At 44.2% G+C, this 19,021-nt stretch overlaps 1 protein-coding gene across 1 annotated transcript in view; it reads left to right on the forward strand.

The window, feature by feature from the left end:
- The window catches only part of uxs1 (UDP-glucuronate decarboxylase 1), a 98,862-nt gene extending 79,877 nt beyond the window's left edge, over window positions 1-18,985 (forward strand). Inside the window, exons 11-15 of the mRNA XM_064944050.1 lie at window positions 372-415; window positions 16,269-16,329; window positions 16,823-16,880; window positions 17,045-17,148; window positions 18,133-18,985. Coding sequence (XP_064800122.1) covers window positions 372-415; window positions 16,269-16,329; window positions 16,823-16,880; window positions 17,045-17,148; window positions 18,133-18,267 — 402 coding nt within the window. The 3' untranslated portion in view covers window positions 18,268-18,985. The remainder of the gene's footprint in view (window positions 1-371; window positions 416-16,268; window positions 16,330-16,822; window positions 16,881-17,044; window positions 17,149-18,132) is intronic.
- Window positions 18,986-19,021: the final 36 nt, after the last annotated feature.

Genomic DNA, 19,021 nt, shown 5'->3' on the forward strand with positions numbered 1-19,021 from the left:
CTCTCGCTCTGTCACTGACACTATCACTATCTCTCTCTGTCACTCTCACTCTAAATCACTATCTCTCTCTTTCTCTCTGTCACTGACACTATCACTATCTCTCTCTCTGTCACTGACACGCTGTATCACTATCTCTGTCACTCTCACTCCATCACTCTCTACCACTGTCACTGTCTCCTCACCCATACGTTTCCTCTCAATCTCACACACTCTACCAGCTGTAGTATTACCATCACTCATTCACTCAGTCAGACAGATGGACAGACAGACTTGTCTCTCTGATCCGTCATGTAGCACCTACCTGTCTTTCTCTGAATATGTCAAGAATCTGATTCTGAATAAGATTGTTTCATATCACCTTGTTTATATAGGTGTATGGTAGTGGATCCCAGACGAGGGCCTTCCAGTATGTGAGGTAAGCCTGACCTAACACACTGTTCACAGAAGCTTACATTTTTATCTTGCTCTCCATTTGTTGATGTCTGTGTTGTCTGTATATCTCTGCATGCTGTTTCTGTGAATGTGTCCGACAGATTGGATTAGAATTGTGTATTCAGGTGTTGTATTCAGTGGATATGGGCAGAAGACCGACGGCCCGCCGGGTAGCTTAAATGTCGCGCTCTCTTTAAGACACGATGTCTCTCAGTGGAAAGGGGAAGAAAAAAACCCATGCCTGAGCAATATGGTTATCATCACTTTGTGTGTTTGTGTGTGTGTGTGTGTGTGTGTGTGTGTGTGTGTGTGTGTGTGTGTGTGTGTGTGCAGATATGGGCGTGTGTATGCATGCAGGTGTCTGTTTCTCAGCAGAGCATTGTGGTGGTATGTGGTAGCGTTAATATTCTATGGGCTCTGAAGGCCCAGACCATTAAGCATATGCATGTTCTCTCTTCTAAGGGACGGTTGGATAACCAGGGAGGGAATCTTCCCAAAGATCACTAATTCTTTCTAGTAATTGAATTCAAAGAACAGTATTTCAAAGGTGGAAATGGCTTTGTTCATTTGAAAGGCGGCAGTGTTTGCTTTTCACACAGACTGATAGTTGGGCTCGGTTGGAGGGGCGTAGGGGTCTGGATATATCAACTTTGTAACACTCGCAGGAATCTGGAGGCAATGGACAGGCGGCTGGCTGGACATGGGAACTCCGACCACAAGTTTTTTTAGGGGAGAGAAAGGTAATATTTGCTTTAGATTACAAAGGTGGTGGGATAAAATGCTAACACCCCTCTCTCTCTCTTCATCACGTACACACACACACCGCCTCATCCACATCCTCAGTCTTCAAAGGTTTTGGCGATTGCTGTGTGCATGTCTGTCTGTGTGTGTGTGTGTGTGCATGTCTGTGTGTGTGTTTGAATGATCTTTGGAGAATAATTTAATCAGCCCTGCTTTCATCGACGGTGCAGTCTGATCTCACAACACAACACACACACACACACACACACACACACAAACATTCTGCAATTTAGAAGGAGCGAGATCAAAGGAGGATGGGTATTTGAAGCTCTCCTATCATCCTTCGGGGCAACCGTTTACCTGGAACGTGAATGTCTTTAATTAGGCTTGTATAAACAGCTTGATGCAACCTCTCCTCTAAGTTTTCTCCTCTCTCAACCAGGTCCTATGACAGCCTGACTTTGCTTAATGACTTCCATAGTCTGTGAATCAGTGGATTTGGTGGACTTAAGAGTCCCATTTCCCTACCCACTGCGTTACATTGCCAAGCCAAACTCTGGGTGACATGTTTATTCTTCTGAAAGAACACGGGCAGAGCACTAAGTAGCTGTGAAATGTTCAAAAGAGCATCGCTGCAATTATTCAAAAAGACTTCTTCAATGAACTGTCACCCTCAAAGTAAAAGTCACGTTCAAACATTTGTTAATGTCTAAGACCAGCAAAGCATGTTATTGTAACCCACCGTTATTACACATATGACTGTCTGCCCTCAGTCTTGCCTCACAGACCTCCCTCACAGGCCTCCCTCACAGACCTCCCTCACAGGCCTCCCTCACAGACCTCCCTCACAGGCCTCCCTCACAGACCTCCCTCACAGGCCTCCCTCACAGGCCTCCCTCACAGACCTCCCTCACAGGCCTCCCTCACAGACCTCCCTCACAGACCTCCCTCACAGGCCTCCCTCACAGGCCTCCCTCACAGACCTCCCTCACAGACCTCCCTCACAGACCTCCCTCACAGACTTATTGTGCCTCGCAGACTTACCTCTGTCTAGCACGAATTCAAGACGGCAAGCTTTTCGTCACTTCCCACGATGCATTTCACCTACGTGGCTGAGGCCTCGGGAGAGCCAGAGGGAGACAATGTTGACTCCGATACTTTAGCACCTGACTATGCTGATTTGGGCGTGGTGTCACTTGGAATTGTGGGAGACATTTGGACCTTTTTATATGATGGTGGCATATGGAATAGGAACTGTTTTTATCACAGCACTTTGTTTGTTAGCGCTGTCTTTGTTTCTCCTTTCTCTGGTCTGCTACTAGATGTGAGTCTTGTTGCTTTAAGACCATTATTTATTTTAGGTGGTGCAGTAAACTAAAGGATTAGTTTATAATCCATGTATGTTGTCTTGCCCTGTAGCCCTGCAAACTAAATCTACAGAGGAGTTTTCTCATCTATACAGATCCTTACAGCATTGTCTGTGTATTTCATCAATGAATTCGAAGGTATTTTTACCTGTTGTAGCAATTTCTGGTTTCATCCCACCAGCGTGGATTTGTTGTGTTATTATTTATAGGGGCTTCATTAGAACTGGCCCACAGAAATCACCTTGCATAATATCACATGATTGTTTTGTGTATTATTTTTGCATCATTTTTTTTATTTTTTATTAAAAACTATTTTCTTTATTCAATTTAACATGAATAAAACATGTAGAGAAAAAGGAGGTCTATATTGATGGATGGCTGATGAGCAGGTAGCCAGTTAGAGCCTGTTCCCAATAGGAGCATAGTGGTTGTTAATGTGATCAGACCAGTTTGGGCCTGTTCCCAGTAGGAGCATAGTGGTTGTTAATGTGATCAGACCAGTTTGGGCCTGTTCCCAGTAGGAGCATAGTGGTTGTTAATGTGATCAGACCAGTTTGGGCCTGTTCCCAGTGGGAGCATAGTGGTTGTTAATGTGATCAGACCAGTTTGGGCCTGTTCCCAGTAGGAGCATAGTGGTTGTTAATGTGATCAGACCAGTTTGGGCCTGTTCCCAGTAGGAGCATAGTGGTTGTTAATGTGATCAGACCAGTTAGAGCCTGTTCCCAGTAGGAGCATAGTGGTTGTTAATGTGATCAGACCAGTTTGGGCCTGTTCCCAGTGGGAGCATAGTGGTTGTTAATGTGATCAGACCAGTTTGGGCCTGTTCCCAATAGGAGCATAGTGGTTGTTAATGTGATCAGACCAGTTTGGGCCTGTTCCCAATAGGAGCATAGTGGTTGTTAATGTGATCAGACCAGTTTGGGCCTGTTCCCAGTGGGAGCATAGTGGTTGTTAATGTGATCAGACCAGTTTGGGCCTGTTCCCAGTGGGAGCATAGTGGTTGTTAATGTGATCAGACCAGTTAGAGCCTGTTCCCAGTAGGAGCATAGTGGTTGTTAATGTGATCAGACCAGTTTGGGCCTGTTCCCAGTGGGAGCATAGTGGTTGTTAATGTGATCAGACCAGTTAGAGCCTGTTCCCAGTAGGAGCATAGTGGTTGTTAATGTGATCAGACCAGTTAGAGCCTGTTCCCAGTGGGAGCATAGTGGTTGTTAATGTGATCAGACCAGTTTGGGCCTGTTCCCAGTAGGAGCATAGTGGTTGTTAATGTGATCAGACCAGTTTGGGCCTGTTCCCAATAGGAGCATAGTGGTTGTTAATGTGATCAGACCAGTTTGGGCCTGTTCCCAGTGGGAGCATAGTGGTTGTTAATGTGATCAGACCAGTTTGGGCCTGTTCCCAGTAGGAGCATAGTGGTTGTTAATGTGATCAGACCAGTTTGGGCCTGTTCCCAGTAGGAGCATAGTGGTTGTTAATGTGATCAGACCAGTTTGGGCCTGTTCCCAGTACGAGCATCGTGGTTGTTAATGTGATCAAACATGCAGCCTGGTAAACTTCAGTGGCTTTTCAAAGGCCACTGCATTCCTTTCCATGCAGCAAGCCACTTGGACCTACCGCCGCTAATTATGCTACAGTGGCTGAGACGCAAATACAGTACCAGTCAAAAGTCTGGACCCACCTACTCATTCCAAGGTTTTTCTTTATATTTACTATTTTCTACATTGTAGAATAATAGTGAAAACACCAAAACTATGAAATAACACATATGGATTGATGTAGTAACCAAAAAGTGTTAATGATGATGATGGACAGCTTGATGACAGCTTTGCACACTCTTGGCATTCTCTCAACCATCTTCATGAGGTAGTCACCTGGAATGCAGGTTGTGTTGTGACAAGGTAGGGGTGGTACACAGAAGATAGCCCTATTTGGTAAAAGACCAAGTCCATATTATGGAAAGAACAGTACAAATAAATAAAGAGAAATGACAGTTCATCATTACTTTAAGACATGAAAGTCAGTCAATACGGAACATTTCAAGAACTTTTAAAGTTTATTCAAGTGCAGTCGCAAAAACCCTCAAGCACTATGATGAAACTGGCTCTCATTAGGACCGCCACAGGAAAGAAAGACCCAGAGTTACCTCTGCTAAAGAGGACAAGTTCATTAGAGTTACCAGCCTCAGAAATTGCAGCCCAAATAAATGCTCACAGAGTTCAAGTAACAGACCTATCTCAACATCAACTGTTCAGAGGAGACTGCGTGAATCAGGCTTTCATGGTCGAATTGCTGCATAGGAACCACTACTAAAGGACACCAATAAGAAGAAGAGACTTGCTTGGGCCACAAGCAATAGACATTAGACCGGTGGAAATCTGTCCTTTGGTCCGATGAATCCAAATTTTAGTTCCTTGGTTCCAACCGCCGTGTCTTTGTGAGACGCAGAGTTGGTAAACAGATGATCTCCGCATGCCTTTTCCCCCGTAAAGCATGGAGGAAGAGGTGTGATGGTGTTGGGGGGCTTTGCTGGTGACACTGTCTGTGATTTATTTAGAATTCAAGGCTCACTTAACCAGCATGGCTACCATAGCAGTCTGCAGCAATACTCCATCCCATGTGGTTTGCGTTTAGTGGGACTATCATTTGTTTTTCAACGGAACAATGACCCAACACACCTCCAGGTTGTATCAGGACTATTTGACCAATAAGGAGAGTGAAGGAGTGCTGCATCAGATGACCTGGCCTCCACAATCACCCGACCTCAACCCAATTAAGATAGTTTGGGATGAATTGGACCGCAGAGTGAAGTAAAAGCAGCCAACAAGTGCTCAGCATATGTGGGAACTCTTTCAAGATGGTTGGAAAAGCTTTTCAGGTGAAGCTGGTTGAGAGAATGCCAAGAGTGAGCAAAGCTGTCAAGGCAAAGGGTGGCTACTTTGAAGTAATATATTTTGTTCTGTTTTACACTTTTTTGTTACAACATGATTCCATAAGTGTTATTTCGTAGTGTTGATGTCTTGACTATGATTCTACTATGTAGAAAATATTCAAAATAATTTTAAAAAACATTGAATGAGTTGGTGTCCAAATGTTTGATTGGTACTGTATGTGCGAGCAGACACGCACGAGTGCACAGGTGCGCACACACACTCACTCACAGGCACGGCAACACTCACTTGTGCAAACATGCACATATTGTACAGTGGTTCTTCCTTTAAAAGTTGCGTCATACTGTAGCGCAGCTTGCAGGGTGCTGCGGTATGGAATGGCACGACGTCATAGTATTTTACTGTCAGCCATTGTTGCCATTTAATACTAGTTTGACCACCAGAGGGCGTCTTTGAAATGACATGGAGCTGTAGGCCCTAAAAATTGTCCAAGACCCCAGCCACCCCACTTTTTTTTTACCCCCTTTTCTCCCCAATTTCGTGGTATCCCATTTTTGTAGTAGCTACTATCTTGTCTCATCGCTACAACTCCCGTACGTGCTCGGGAGAGACGAAGGTTGAAAGTCATGCGTCCTCCGATACACAACCCAACCAAGCCGCACTGCTTCTTAACACAGCGTGCATCCAACCCGGAAGCCAGCCGCACCAATGCGCCGGAGGAAACACCATGCACCCGGCCACCTTGGTTAGCGCACACTGCGCCCAGCCCGCCACAGGAGTCGCTGGTGCGTGATGAGACAAGGACACCCCTACCGACCAAGCCCTCCCTAACCCGGGCGACGCTAGGCCTATTGTGCGTCGCCCCACGGACCTCCCGGTCGCGGCCGGTTACGACAGAGCCTGGGCGCGAACCCAGGGACTCTGATGGCACAGCTGGCGCTGCAGTACAGCGCCCTTAACCACTGCGCCACCCGGGTGTTATTGTATATTGTCTGGTGTTGGTTCTTCCTCCAGCTCCAAGGTGTTATGGTATATTGTCTGGTGTTGGTTCTTCCTCCAGCTCCAAGGTGTTATGGTATATTGTCTGGTGTTGGTTCTTCCTCCAGCTCCAAGGTGTTATGGTATATTGTCTGGTGTTGGTTCTTCCTCCAGCTCCAAGGTGTTATGGTATATTGTCTGGTGTTGGTTCTTCCTCCAGCTCCAAGGTGTTATAGCATATCGTGAGCTTTGTTTCCAGACAGTACTTTTCTTGCCCTGGGATCCCTGGGATCGAGAAGCAGACAAAAGAAAATTGTTGTCTAGATTGCGTGTTGCTTGGTGTGTTTTTATCTCCCGTCGACAGAGTGTGTGTTCCCTGAGTTCTAATTCCACCCAAAGCCTCTTGGTGCTTTAGGGCCTGTCTGCCACATGGGTCTTCTAACTCACTGACACAACACCATGTGTTTGGCCACGTGTGATATCTGAAGCAGGCCTTGGGCGCATATATATATACACACACACACATACACACACATACACACACACACACACACACACACACACACACACATACACACACACACACACTCAATCACATCAAACACATCTACACACACTCAATCACATCAAACACATCTACACACACACACTTCTCACACCTATGGTCCTTTGGTACTTTTGTCTGTGTGTGTTTGTGTTGGACCTCTCTGATGGATGTGTCTGTGTTGTGTTGAATCTCTCTGATGGACGTGTCTGTGTTGTGCTGGATCCCTGTGATGGACTTGTCTGTGTTGTGTTGGATCTCTGTGATGGACGTGTCTGTTTATTATCTCTGTATTTTGTTAGCTTCTCTGGTCCATCCTGTTTTATATCTCTCAGTAGACCTTCACAAATCAGAATAATACATCTCGCTTTAATGACAGATATTTGTATTCAAAACTGTCCCCTCAGAGGATGTCCACATTTTTCCCCATGTGTTGGAAGAGAGACTGAGTGTGCGTGCGTGCGTTTTATTAATTTATCACATGCACAAGTACTGTGAAATTCTTAACTTGCTGGTTATGACTCTGAGATGTGATTGTCCCACCTAGCTAGCTTATGATGAATACACTAACTGTAAGTCTCTGGATAAGAGCATCTGCTAAATGACTAACGTGTGTGTGCATTGTGAACTTGTGTGTTAGCACATGCTTGCACTTGTGTGGGTCACTGTGTCTGTGTGTGTTCTAGAATGGTGTAAGTGTCAACTAAATTAAGAGAGTGTGTTATAGAGTTCAGTAATAAGCCTGAGTTACTTCCCCCTGATGCACTCAGCTCATCTTGTGACTATTCTGGCATAACAGCCAGTGGACTGCTGTGTTGTTGGACCACTGAAGCCCCAGATACCTGAGCCAGACCAAGACAGGTTCTCTGACCCGTGAGAGCTGAGAGGAGGAGAAGACAGAAGCAGCTTAGTTTAAAAAGAATCACATGACTCCTGTGCACGGGGACACACACACACTGTCATCGGAGGTTAGCTGTCTTTTTTTTCTTTCTTTTTTTACCTTTATTTAACTAGGCAAGTCAGTTAAGAACAAATTCTTATTTTCAATGACGGCCTGGGAACAGTGGGTTAACTGCCTGTTCAGGGGCAGGGCGACAGATTTGTACCTTGTCAGCTTGGGGATTTGAACTTGCAACCTTTCGGTTACTAGTCCAACGCTCTAACCACTAGGCTACCCTGCCGCCCGTCTGGGTCTGGAGAGGCAGAGAGAGACACAATCAGTGTCAATATGCCGAAACGGCATCACAGCTCCACTAGGCCGCCTCTGTCACCGCTGTCAACGATGTCACACTATGACAAACTGCACCTGGAGCAGGGGAGGAAGTCACCTAATGAATAAAGGAGTGATGGAGGGGAAGTGAGGGGTCACCATAATCTGCTCTATCCATATGCAAACCAGTGTCCTTAACGAGCTGTGCCTAATGCGTTCATCAATCTTAATTACTCTGAGACGTGTGTTAAACTCGCGTTGGTTTCCACTTCCGTCTCCTTGACATATCAGTTACCTCATCACCAGTCTGTTCAGCATAATCGGTACACACACACACGCGCAAACACACACAACGTGAAGGAACGTAAAGCAGTTATTCTGAGTCGCCATGGTTGTAGTAATCAATATGTGTGATCTAAGGAAAGAGGCGGGGCTGTCCAGGCCTCAGGGAAAGAGGCGGGGCTGTCCAGGCCTCAGGGAAAGAGGCGGGGCTGTCCAGGCCTCAGGGAAAGAGGCGGGGCTGTCCAGGCCTCAGGGAAAGAGTTAAAGGGATAATCCACCCCAAACCACTATTTCTTATGATTTGACAGGAGTCCACTTGTGGTAAATTCAATTGACTGGACATGATTTGGAAAGGCACAGACCTGTCTATATAAGGTCCCACAGTTGACAGTGCATGTCAGAGCAAACATCAAGCCATGAGGTCGAAGGAGTTGTCCCTAGAGCTCCGCGACAGGATTGTGTCGAGGTACAGATCTGGAGAAGGATACCAAAAAATGTATGCAACATTTATGGTAACAACTAGAGGTCGACCGATTTAATCGGAATGGCCGATTTAATTCAGGCCGATTTCAAGTTTTCATAACAATCGTCATTCACAAAAAAGAACTGTCGTTGCTCCGTGTACCTAACCATAAACATCAATGCATTTCTTAAAATCAATACACAAGTATATATTTTTAAACCTGCATATTTAGTTAATATTGCCTGCTAACATGATTTTCTTTTAACTAGGGAAATTGTGTCGCCTCTCTTGCAACAGAGTCAGGGTATATGCAGCAGTTTGGGCCACCTTGCTCGTTGTGAACTGTGTGAAGACTATTTCTTCCTAACAAAGACAGCCAACTTCGCCAAACGGGGGATGATTTAACAAAAGCGCATTTGCAAAAAAAAGAACAATCGTTGCACAACTGTACCTAACCATAAACATCAATGCCTTTCTTAAAATCAATACACAGAAGTATATATTTTTAAACCTGCATATTTAGCTAAAAGAAATCCAGGTTAGCAGGCAATATTAACCTGGTGAAATTGTGTCACCTCTCTTGCAACAGAGTCAGGGTATATACAACAGTTTGGGCTGCCTGGCTCGTTGTGAACTAATTTGCCAGAATTTTACGTAATTATGACATAACATTGAAGGTTGTGCAATGTAACAGGAATATTTAGACTTATGGATGCCACCCCTTAGATAAAATACAGAACGGTTCCGTATTTCACTGAAAGAATAAATGTTTTGTTTTCGAGATGATAGTTTCCGAATTCGACCATATGGCTCATATTTCTGTGTGTTACGTTATAACTAAGTCTATGATTTGATAGAGCAGTCTGACTGAGCGATGGTAGGCACCAGCATGCTCGTAAGCATTCATTTAGTGCGTTTTGCCAGCAGCTCTTTTAAAGCATTGCTCTGTTTATGACTTCAAGCCTATCAACTCCCGAGATTAGGCTGGTGTAACCGATGTGAAATGGCTAGCTAGTTAGCGAGGTGCGCACTAATAGCGTTTCAAACGTCACTCGCTCTGAGACTTGGAGTAGTTGTTCCACTTGCTCTGCATGGGTAACGCTGCTTCAAGGGTGGCTGTTGTCGATGTGTTCCTGGTTCGAGCCCAGGTAGGAGCGAGGAGAGGGACGGAAGCTATACTGTTACACTGGCAATACTAAAGTGCCTATAAGAACATCCAATAGTCAAAGGTATATGAAATACAAATCGTATAGAGAGAAATAGTCCTATAATTCCTATAATAACTACAAACGTTAGCTTCCTTACATGGTACATATTGCACTTTTCCTTTCTTCTCCAACACTGTTTTTGCATTATTTAAACCAAATTGAACATGTTCATTATTTGTTTGAGGCTAAATTGATTTTATTGATGTATTATATTAAGTTAAAATAAGTGTTCATTCAGTATTGTTGTAATTGTCATTATTACAAATACATTTTTAAAAATCGGCCGATTAATCGGTGTCTACCTTTTTTGGTCCTCCAATAATCGGTATCGGCGTTGAAAATACATAATCGGTCGACCAATAGTAAGAACATAGTGGCCTCCGTCATTCTTAAATGGAAGATGTTTGGAACCACCAAGACTGTTCCTAGAGCTGGCCGCCTGGCCAAACTGAGCAATCAGGGGAGAAGGGCCATAGTCAGGGAGGTGATCAGATGGTCAATCTAAAAGAGCTCTAGAGTTCCTCTGTGGAGATGGGAGAACCTTCCAGAAGGACAACCATCTCTGCAGCACTCCACCAATCAGTCCTTTACGGTATTGGCCAGACGGATGCCACTCCTCAGTAAAAGTCACGACAGCCTGCTTGGAGTTTGCCATAAGGCACCTAAAGACTCAGACCATGAGAAACAAGATTCTCTGGTCTGTTGAAACCAAGATTCAACACTTTGGCCTGAATTCCAAGCGTCACGTATGGAGGAAACCTGGCACCATCCCTACGGTGAAGCATGGTGGTGGCAGCAGCATGAATGGAGCAAAGTACAGAGAGATCCTTGATAACCTGCTCTAGAGCGCTCATGACCTCAGACTTAGACGATGGTTCACCTTCCAACAGGACAACGACCCTAAGCACACAGCCAAGACATTGCAGGAGTGGCTTCGGGACAAGTCTCTGAATGTCCTTGAGTGGCCCAGCCAGAGTCCGTACTTGAACCCGATCAAACATCTCTGGAGAGACCTGAAAATAGCTGTGCAGCAATGCTCCACATCGAACTTGACAGAGCTTGAGAGGATATGCTGAGAAGAATGGGTGAAAATCACCAAATACAGGTGTGCCAAGCTTGTAGCGTCATACCCAAGAAGACTTGAGGCTGTAATTGCTGTCAAAGGTGCTTTAACAAAGTCCTGAGTAAAGGGTCTAAATATTTAGTTAAATGTGATATTTCTGGGGGGTGTTTAAACAGTTTTTGCTTTGTCATTATGTGGTATTGTGTGTAGATTGATGAGGGGAAAAGCAATTTAATACATTTTAGAATAAAGCTGTAACTTAATAAAATGTGGAAATAGTCAATGGGTCTGAATACTTTCTGAAGGGACTGTATAACAGGCTCCACTCTTCTGGGAAGGCTTTCCACTAGATGTTCGAACATTGCTGAGGGGACCATTTCTGTATGTACCTCGCTTTGTGCACGTGGGCATTGTCATGCTGAAACAGGAAAGGGCCTTCCCCAAACTGGTGCCACAAAGTTGGAAGCACAGAATTGTCTCGAATGCCATTGTATGCTGTAGCATTAAGATTTCCCTTCACTGGAACCATGAAAACAGCCCCAGACCGTTATTTCTCCTCCACCAAACTTTACAGCCGGCAATATGCATTGGGGCATGTAGCATTCTCCTAGAATTTACCAAACCCACCTTTGTCCGTTGGACTGCCACATGGTGATGCGTGATTCATCACTCCAGAGAAGGCATTTCCACTTCTCCAGAGTCCAATGCCGGCGAGCTTCACACCACTCCCGCCGGCGCTTGGCATTGTGCAGCCGGCGCTTGGCATTGTGCATGGTGATTTTAGGCTTATGTGCGGATGCTTGGCCATGGAATCCCATTTCAATAATCCCGACGTTGCTTCCAGAGACAGTTTGGAACTCACTACCGAGTGTTGCAACCGAGGGACAGACGATTTTTACATTGTACCCACTTGGCGGTGAGCTTGTGTGGCCTACCACTTCCTGGCTGAGCCGTTATTGCTCTTAGATGTTTCCATGTCACAATAACAACACTTACAGTTGACCGGGGCAGCTCTAGCAGGGCAGAAATCTGACCAACTGACTTTGTTGGAAAGGTGGCATCCTATGACGGTGCCTTGTTGAAAGTCACGGAGCTCTTCGGTAAGGCCATTCTACTGCCAATGTTTGTCTATGGAGATCGCATGGCTGTGTGCTGGATTTTATATGCCTATCGGCAACAAGTTTAGCTGAAATGGACAAATCCACTAGTTTGTCCACATACTCTTGTAAATATTGTGTATTTTTGGTCAACAAATGTTTCATTGTGTCGTTTTAACAAGATTTGAACCAACGTGAAAATCATTGGAAATCTGTTGCAGCTCAAAGTCGACTGCAAAACTCAATGCAATGCTTTCTCTCTGGGCTGGGTAGCTAGCTAGTCACACACAATAATACCAAAGTCAATATCAGTATCTGAAGTAGCTAGTTAGTGCAATTTGTTTAGGCGGTTTTACAGCTATCGATTTAGGAGTCTATATCACCGAGTTCAGCTTGCAGTTCCCCTCTGCCCAGAGCCAGTGCAGACTATATTGCTATGGCAACAATGGCCCCTTTACACACTTGGAGCATTGCAAGATGGTACCTGTAGCAGAAACTGAATTGAATAATTCGGTACACTGTTTAGATTGAGCACATCAAAGCAAAATATATACTTTGTCACAATGATATAAACTGATTTGATGTGTTCTAGACAAGTATGTCCATACCATCTATTGACTGATTTGGCAATCTGGAGTGTCGGCAATTGTTTTAAAAGCGTTATGATAATACACTATCTCCAGTAATGAAAGCAATGTAGCTATGACGCATTCCTACACCATTTCCTGATTTCACAGATGGACCTCTTAGAAGTTAAATCATACGGCGACATTTTATTTTACCCACAGATAGAACATGGGCTTTCACAAAATTGACAGGAGTTTCTGATTTTAGAGGGTGGATTATCCCTTTAAGGGTAATGAGCAGCTCAGGGTGAAAATGGAACCAGACTAATGACTCTCATAAATCAATAGTGTGTCTTTGTGTCTCTTGGCTCCTCCTGACATACTGTACCACTGCACTGTCCTTGACAACACACACACACTCTTTCTCGGTGTATTTCCTGTCTGTCTTTGTGCTTTTCTGCGTTTCTCTCATCTCTACTGTGGACAAAGCAAAGAGACGGAGTGTGAGGCTTTTCTATAGCATCTTCCTTTATCCTTCACCGGCACAGGAACAGGGGGTGAGAGGGGGGAGGTGAGAGAACGGAGAGGGGTGGTGGGGTAATGTTCAGACTGTACAATGTAGTAAGATGCAAAAATGTCTAAAAACATGTTTTCACTTTGTCATTATGGGGTATTTTTTTTGTAGATAGTACATTCTGAACGCTGTAAAACAACAACACGCGGAATAAGTCAAGGGGTGTGAATATTTCTGAAGGCATTGTATCATTAGGACGCCATTGAAAACCCAGTCCAGTCAAAATTGTTTTGTATCATATTGTACAACAGATGATGAAACCAACACTGTAAAAGTGTGAAAAGTGTTGGTCAGTGTTATTTCCTGATAGTTGTTGGTTGAAAATACAATCTACATAGAACCTTCTCATCAGCAGGTTTGCATGGGCGGGAGTTTCGGCTTTCCATGGTGACATCATGGTGGTTAATAGACCAATAACAGAGAGAGTTCCAAACCTCTGCCAATAACCGCTAGTTTCCACTTTCCCCCTCCCCACTCAGACCACTCCCAGACAGTCCAAAAGGATTTATTTTTTTGCTAAAAGGTCCATTTTTATCTACCCATTTGAATGGAAATGTATTACAGTAAGGTACTTAATTGTTACACACAAATAGTTTAATATTGATATTTAAAAAAATGATGGGCCTTTTTAATGTAGTGTTTTCATATAAGTGGCTGAATGTACTGTGTGATACCTGCTAATGGCTGAATGTACTGTGTGCCATCTACATACCTGCCAATGGCTGAATGTACTGTGTGCCATCTACATACCATACCTGCTAATGGCTGAATGTACTGTGTGCCATCTACATACCTGCTAATGGCTGAATGTACTGTGTGCCATCTACATACCTGCTAATGGCTGAATGTACTGTGTGCCATCTACATACCTGCTAATGGCTGAATGTACTGTGTGCCATCTACATACCTGCCAATGGCTGAATGTACTGTGTGCCATCTACATACCTGCCAATGGCTGAATGTACTGTGTGCCATCTACATACCTGCTAATGGCTGAATGTACTGTGTGCCATCTGAATGTACATACCTGCCAATGGCTGAATGTACTGTGTGCCATCTACATACCTGCCAATGGCTGAATGTACTGTGTGCCAACTACATACCTGCTAATGGCTGAATGTACTGTGTGCCATCTACATACCTGCTAATGGCTGAATGTACTATGTGCCATCTACATACCTGCTAATGGCTGAATGTACTGTGTGCCATCTACATACCTGCTAATGGCTGAATGTTTTATCTGGAGATAAATGAAAAGCTCTTACCGGCCTTGTCAGATTCGTTTTGGTCAAAGCGAAGCCAATGACGTTTAGGAGCGTTGAAACAGTGACTGGGTATTCATCCTAGCACCATGGCAGTTGATGTAACATTGTACTGAGTGTGATCTCTGTTTTCACACCACAGCCTGGGGGTATTAATCTTTCTGTCACACCTCTCACTTCTCTTTCAATTCAATTACAATTTAACAGGCTTTATTGGCATGGGAAACATATGCTTACATTGCCAAAGAAAGTGAAATAGATAATAAATATTAACAGTAAACATTACACTTACAAAAGATCCAAAAGAATAAAGACATTTGAAATGTCATATGTCTATATATGTGTAAATGGTTCAAGTGCAAAAGGGAAAATAAATAAACATAAATATGGGTTGAATTTACAGTGGTGTTTGTTCTTCACTGGTTGCCCTTTTCTTGTGGCAACAGGTCACAAATGTTGCTGCTGTAATTCGACACTGTGGTATTTCACCCAATAGATATGGGAGTTTATCAAAATTGAATTTGTTTCGAATTCTGTGTTTGGCCTGTGTAATGTGAGGGAAATATGTGTCTCTAATATGGTCATACATTTGGCAGGAGGTTAGGAAGTGCAGCTGAGTTTCCACATAATTTTGTGGGCACTGTGCACATAGCCTGTCTTCTCTTGAGAGCCAGGTCTGCCTACGGTTGACTTTCTCAATAGCAAGGCAATGCTCACTGAGTCTATACATAGTCAAAGATTTCCTTAATTTTGGGTCAGTCACTGTGGTCAGGCATTCTGCCACTGTGTACTCTCTGTTTAGGGTCAGTCACAGTGGTCAGGTATTCTGCCACTGTGTACTCTCTGTTTAGGGTCAGTCACTGCCAGTGGTTTAGGGTCAGGTGGTCATTTCTGTCACTGTGTACTGTTTAGGGTCAGTCTCTATTCTGTTTAGGGTCAGTCACAGTAGTCAGGTATTCTGTCACTGTGTACTCTCTGTTTAGGGTCAGTCACAGTGGTCAGGTATTCTGTCACTGTGTACTCTCTGTTTAGGGCCAAATAGCATTCTAGTTTGCTCTGTTTTTTTGTTAATTACTGACACATTGGAAATAATTATCTTTTTGTTTTATCATGATTTGATTGGTTCTAATTGTGTTGCTGTCCAGGGGCTCTGTGGGGTGTGTTTGTGTTTGTGAACCCCAGCCCCAGAACCAGCTTGCTTAGGGACTCTTCTCCAGGTTAATCTCTCTGTAGGTGATGGCTTTGCTATGGAAGGTTTTGGAATTGCTTCCTTTTAGGTGGTTGTAGAATTTAATGGCTATTTTTTCTGGATTTGGATCATTAGCGGATATCGGCCTAATTCTGCTCTGCATGCATTATTTGGTGTTTTGGAGAAATCTGCATGCGGAGTCTCACTTTGGTGTTTTTCCCCATTTTGTGAATTCTTGGTTGGTGAGCGGACCCCAGACCTCACAACCATAATGGGCAATGGGTTCTATAACTGATTATTTCCCTCTCTCTCTCCCTCTCTCTCTCTCTCCCCTCTCTCTCCCCCTCTCTCTCTCTCTTTCTTTCTCTCTCTCTCCCTCTCCCTCTCTCTCCCTCTCCCTCCAGTGATCTAGTGAATGGTCTGGTGTCGTTGATGAACAGTAACATTAGCAGCCCAGTCAACCTGGTAAATCCAACCAACCGGTATCCTCTGTCATTACGTGTATTTCAGATTGTCAAAAAGAACTGATACATGTCTGATGATTGGCTAAAAAAACAATACCATATTATAGTACTACTTTTATCCATGTTTTATATTGAATACACTATATGGTAACCTAAGACCTCTCCACACACACAACTAGCTAGGCCAGAGTATAATAGTTGTTTTTCATGCTGTAGCAGTACAACCAACCAGTTTTCTGTAGTACCTGTCTGGAAATGGAATGGGTGGAGATCTCAGAGCAGTAGGAGAGGTCTTGTAGAGGGCTGACACACACTGTGGCTCTGATCCACCACATTGTCCTGCTTTCAACACACACACACACGCACACACACACACAAACTCTTTTTTTTGTTTGCAACACTCGGCTAAATTGCTTCTGAAAGGATGTGTGTGTGCTTTCGTCTTCCTGTGTGTGTATTGATCTTCTGTGTTGGTTCATGTAATCTGCCTACAGGGGAACCCGGAAGAACACACCATATTGGAGTTTGCTGAGCTCATCAGGAGTCTGGTGGGTGAGTGTCAGATCAACAGACCACTCATCCACTTCTTCCTTTGCTTTCTTACTCTTTCACTATTTCTCTTCAAATATACCAGATCGCTGCTGTTCTCTGTCTGGATTGTACCTAACTGTACCCTTTTTCTGCCCCCTTTCTTCCTCTCTTCCTCACACACTTAGTGAGCCGCAGTCAGATCCAATTCCTTCCAGAGGCGCAGGACGACCCTCGGAGACGCCGTCCCGACATTCGCAAAGCCAAGATGATGCTGGGCTGGGAACCTGTGGTCAGTATAAAATCGCACACACTAGATACTCACACACACGTGCTAGACACAAACGCGCGTACATACACAACTTCATATTTACAGTACCACAGTATCTATATCCACAGTAAAACGAGTCCTATATCAACATAATCTGATAGGCCGCTCAGCAAGGATGAAGCCACTGCTCCAAAACCGCCATTAAAAAAGACATACGACAGTTTGCAACTGTACATGGGGACAAAGATCATACTTTTTGGAGAAATGTCCTCTGGTCTGATGAAACAAAAATATAACTGTTTGGGCATAGTGATCATCGTTATGTTTAGAGGACAAAGGAGGCTTGCAAGCCGAAGAACACCATCCCAACCGTGAAGCACGGGGATGGCGACATCATGTTGTGGGGGTGCTTTGCTGCAGGAGGGACTGGTGCACGTCACACAATAGATGACATCATGTGGAAGGGAAATGATGTGGATATATTGAAGCAACATCAAGACATCAGTCAGGAAGTTATAGCTTGGTTGCAAATGGATCTTCCAAATGGATAACAAAGTCAAGGTATTGGAGTGGCCATCACAAAGCCCTGACCTCAATCCCATAGAACATTTGTGGTCAGAACTGAAAAAGCATGTGCGAGCAAGGAGGCCTACAAACCTGACTTAGTTACACCAGCTCTGTCAGGAGAAATGGGTCAAAATTCACCTAACTTACTGTGGGAAGCTTGTGGAAGACTACCCAAAAAGTTTGACCCAATTTAAACAATTAAAAGGCCAAATTAAATTTTTGCTGGGATTAAATGTCAGGAATTGTGTAACTGAGTTTAAATGTATTTGGCAAACGTGCCTAAACTTCCGACTTCAGATATATATATTCGGAAGTTTACATACACCTTAGCCAAATACACACGTGGCAAGACAGACACACACTCCTAATGCATTTAATCATACGTCTACTACACATACGATGATGTTCTGTAAGACGTGTGTGTTGTTGTGTTACCAGGTGCCGTTAGAGGAGGGCCTGAACAAGACCATCCAGTACTTCAGCCGGGAGCTGGAGCACCAGGCCAACAACCAGTACATCCCCAAGCCCAAGGCAGCCCGCCAGAAGAAAGGACGACCAAGACAACACAACTGAGCTCAAGGGGTCAAGGGTCACACCATCCCCAAAGGCTGCTGGGACACCGGAGGACCCAGGACCCTCAGAGAACTCTCTTGAGTTTGGCGCAAAGAAGAAATGTCCCTGTGTCTGCTGTGGTTTTTACACTCCCGCGGGGCGATGCTTTTCAGACACAAACGTGCCTGAAAGCAAGAATAGAATCACAAACAGATAATAAAAAAAACTGACAACGATCAGAACCCAGTCTTGCACTCTGGGTTTTTTTTTGTCAATACAGGCTGTTATTTAAGATCAGGCTTGAGAGAAGTGTTTTGTTGCGTTGTTTACACTGTGCAGTTTGTCATTTGTTTTGCTCGGTTGACGTGGTCTATTTTATTACCTGCATTGATTCCTGGTTCTTACGTAAGACTGCTTTGTATTCCAACCATTGCAGCATTGGCGGAGAGGAGAAGCAGTGAGAGGAGAGTGAGTTGGTTTGTTCAAAGCCTCAGATGGGTGTGCTAGGCCCCACCCCCTTCTACACTTGCTCTGGTGCTGTGCAGTGAGCTGTAAGCCTGGACACACACACGCCACTCAAGAGTGTGTTTCTGTGTCACTGTGTGTGTGTCTTGTGGTTCTGAGTAACTTTTGGGATAACCTTTGTGAAAGCTCTACTGTCAAATCGGAAATCCAGAAATCTTATATAATCAATTTTAGGTGAAAATGGTATTTTAATAAAATATTTCCAATAAATGTCTCCCGTGTGTGTGTGTGTGTGTCACTTCTAAAAACC

Source organism: Oncorhynchus masou, chromosome 29 (genome assembly GCF_036934945.1).
Source record: "Oncorhynchus masou masou isolate Uvic2021 chromosome 29, UVic_Omas_1.1, whole genome shotgun sequence".
Taxonomy (NCBI): domain Eukaryota; kingdom Metazoa; phylum Chordata; class Actinopteri; order Salmoniformes; family Salmonidae; genus Oncorhynchus; species Oncorhynchus masou.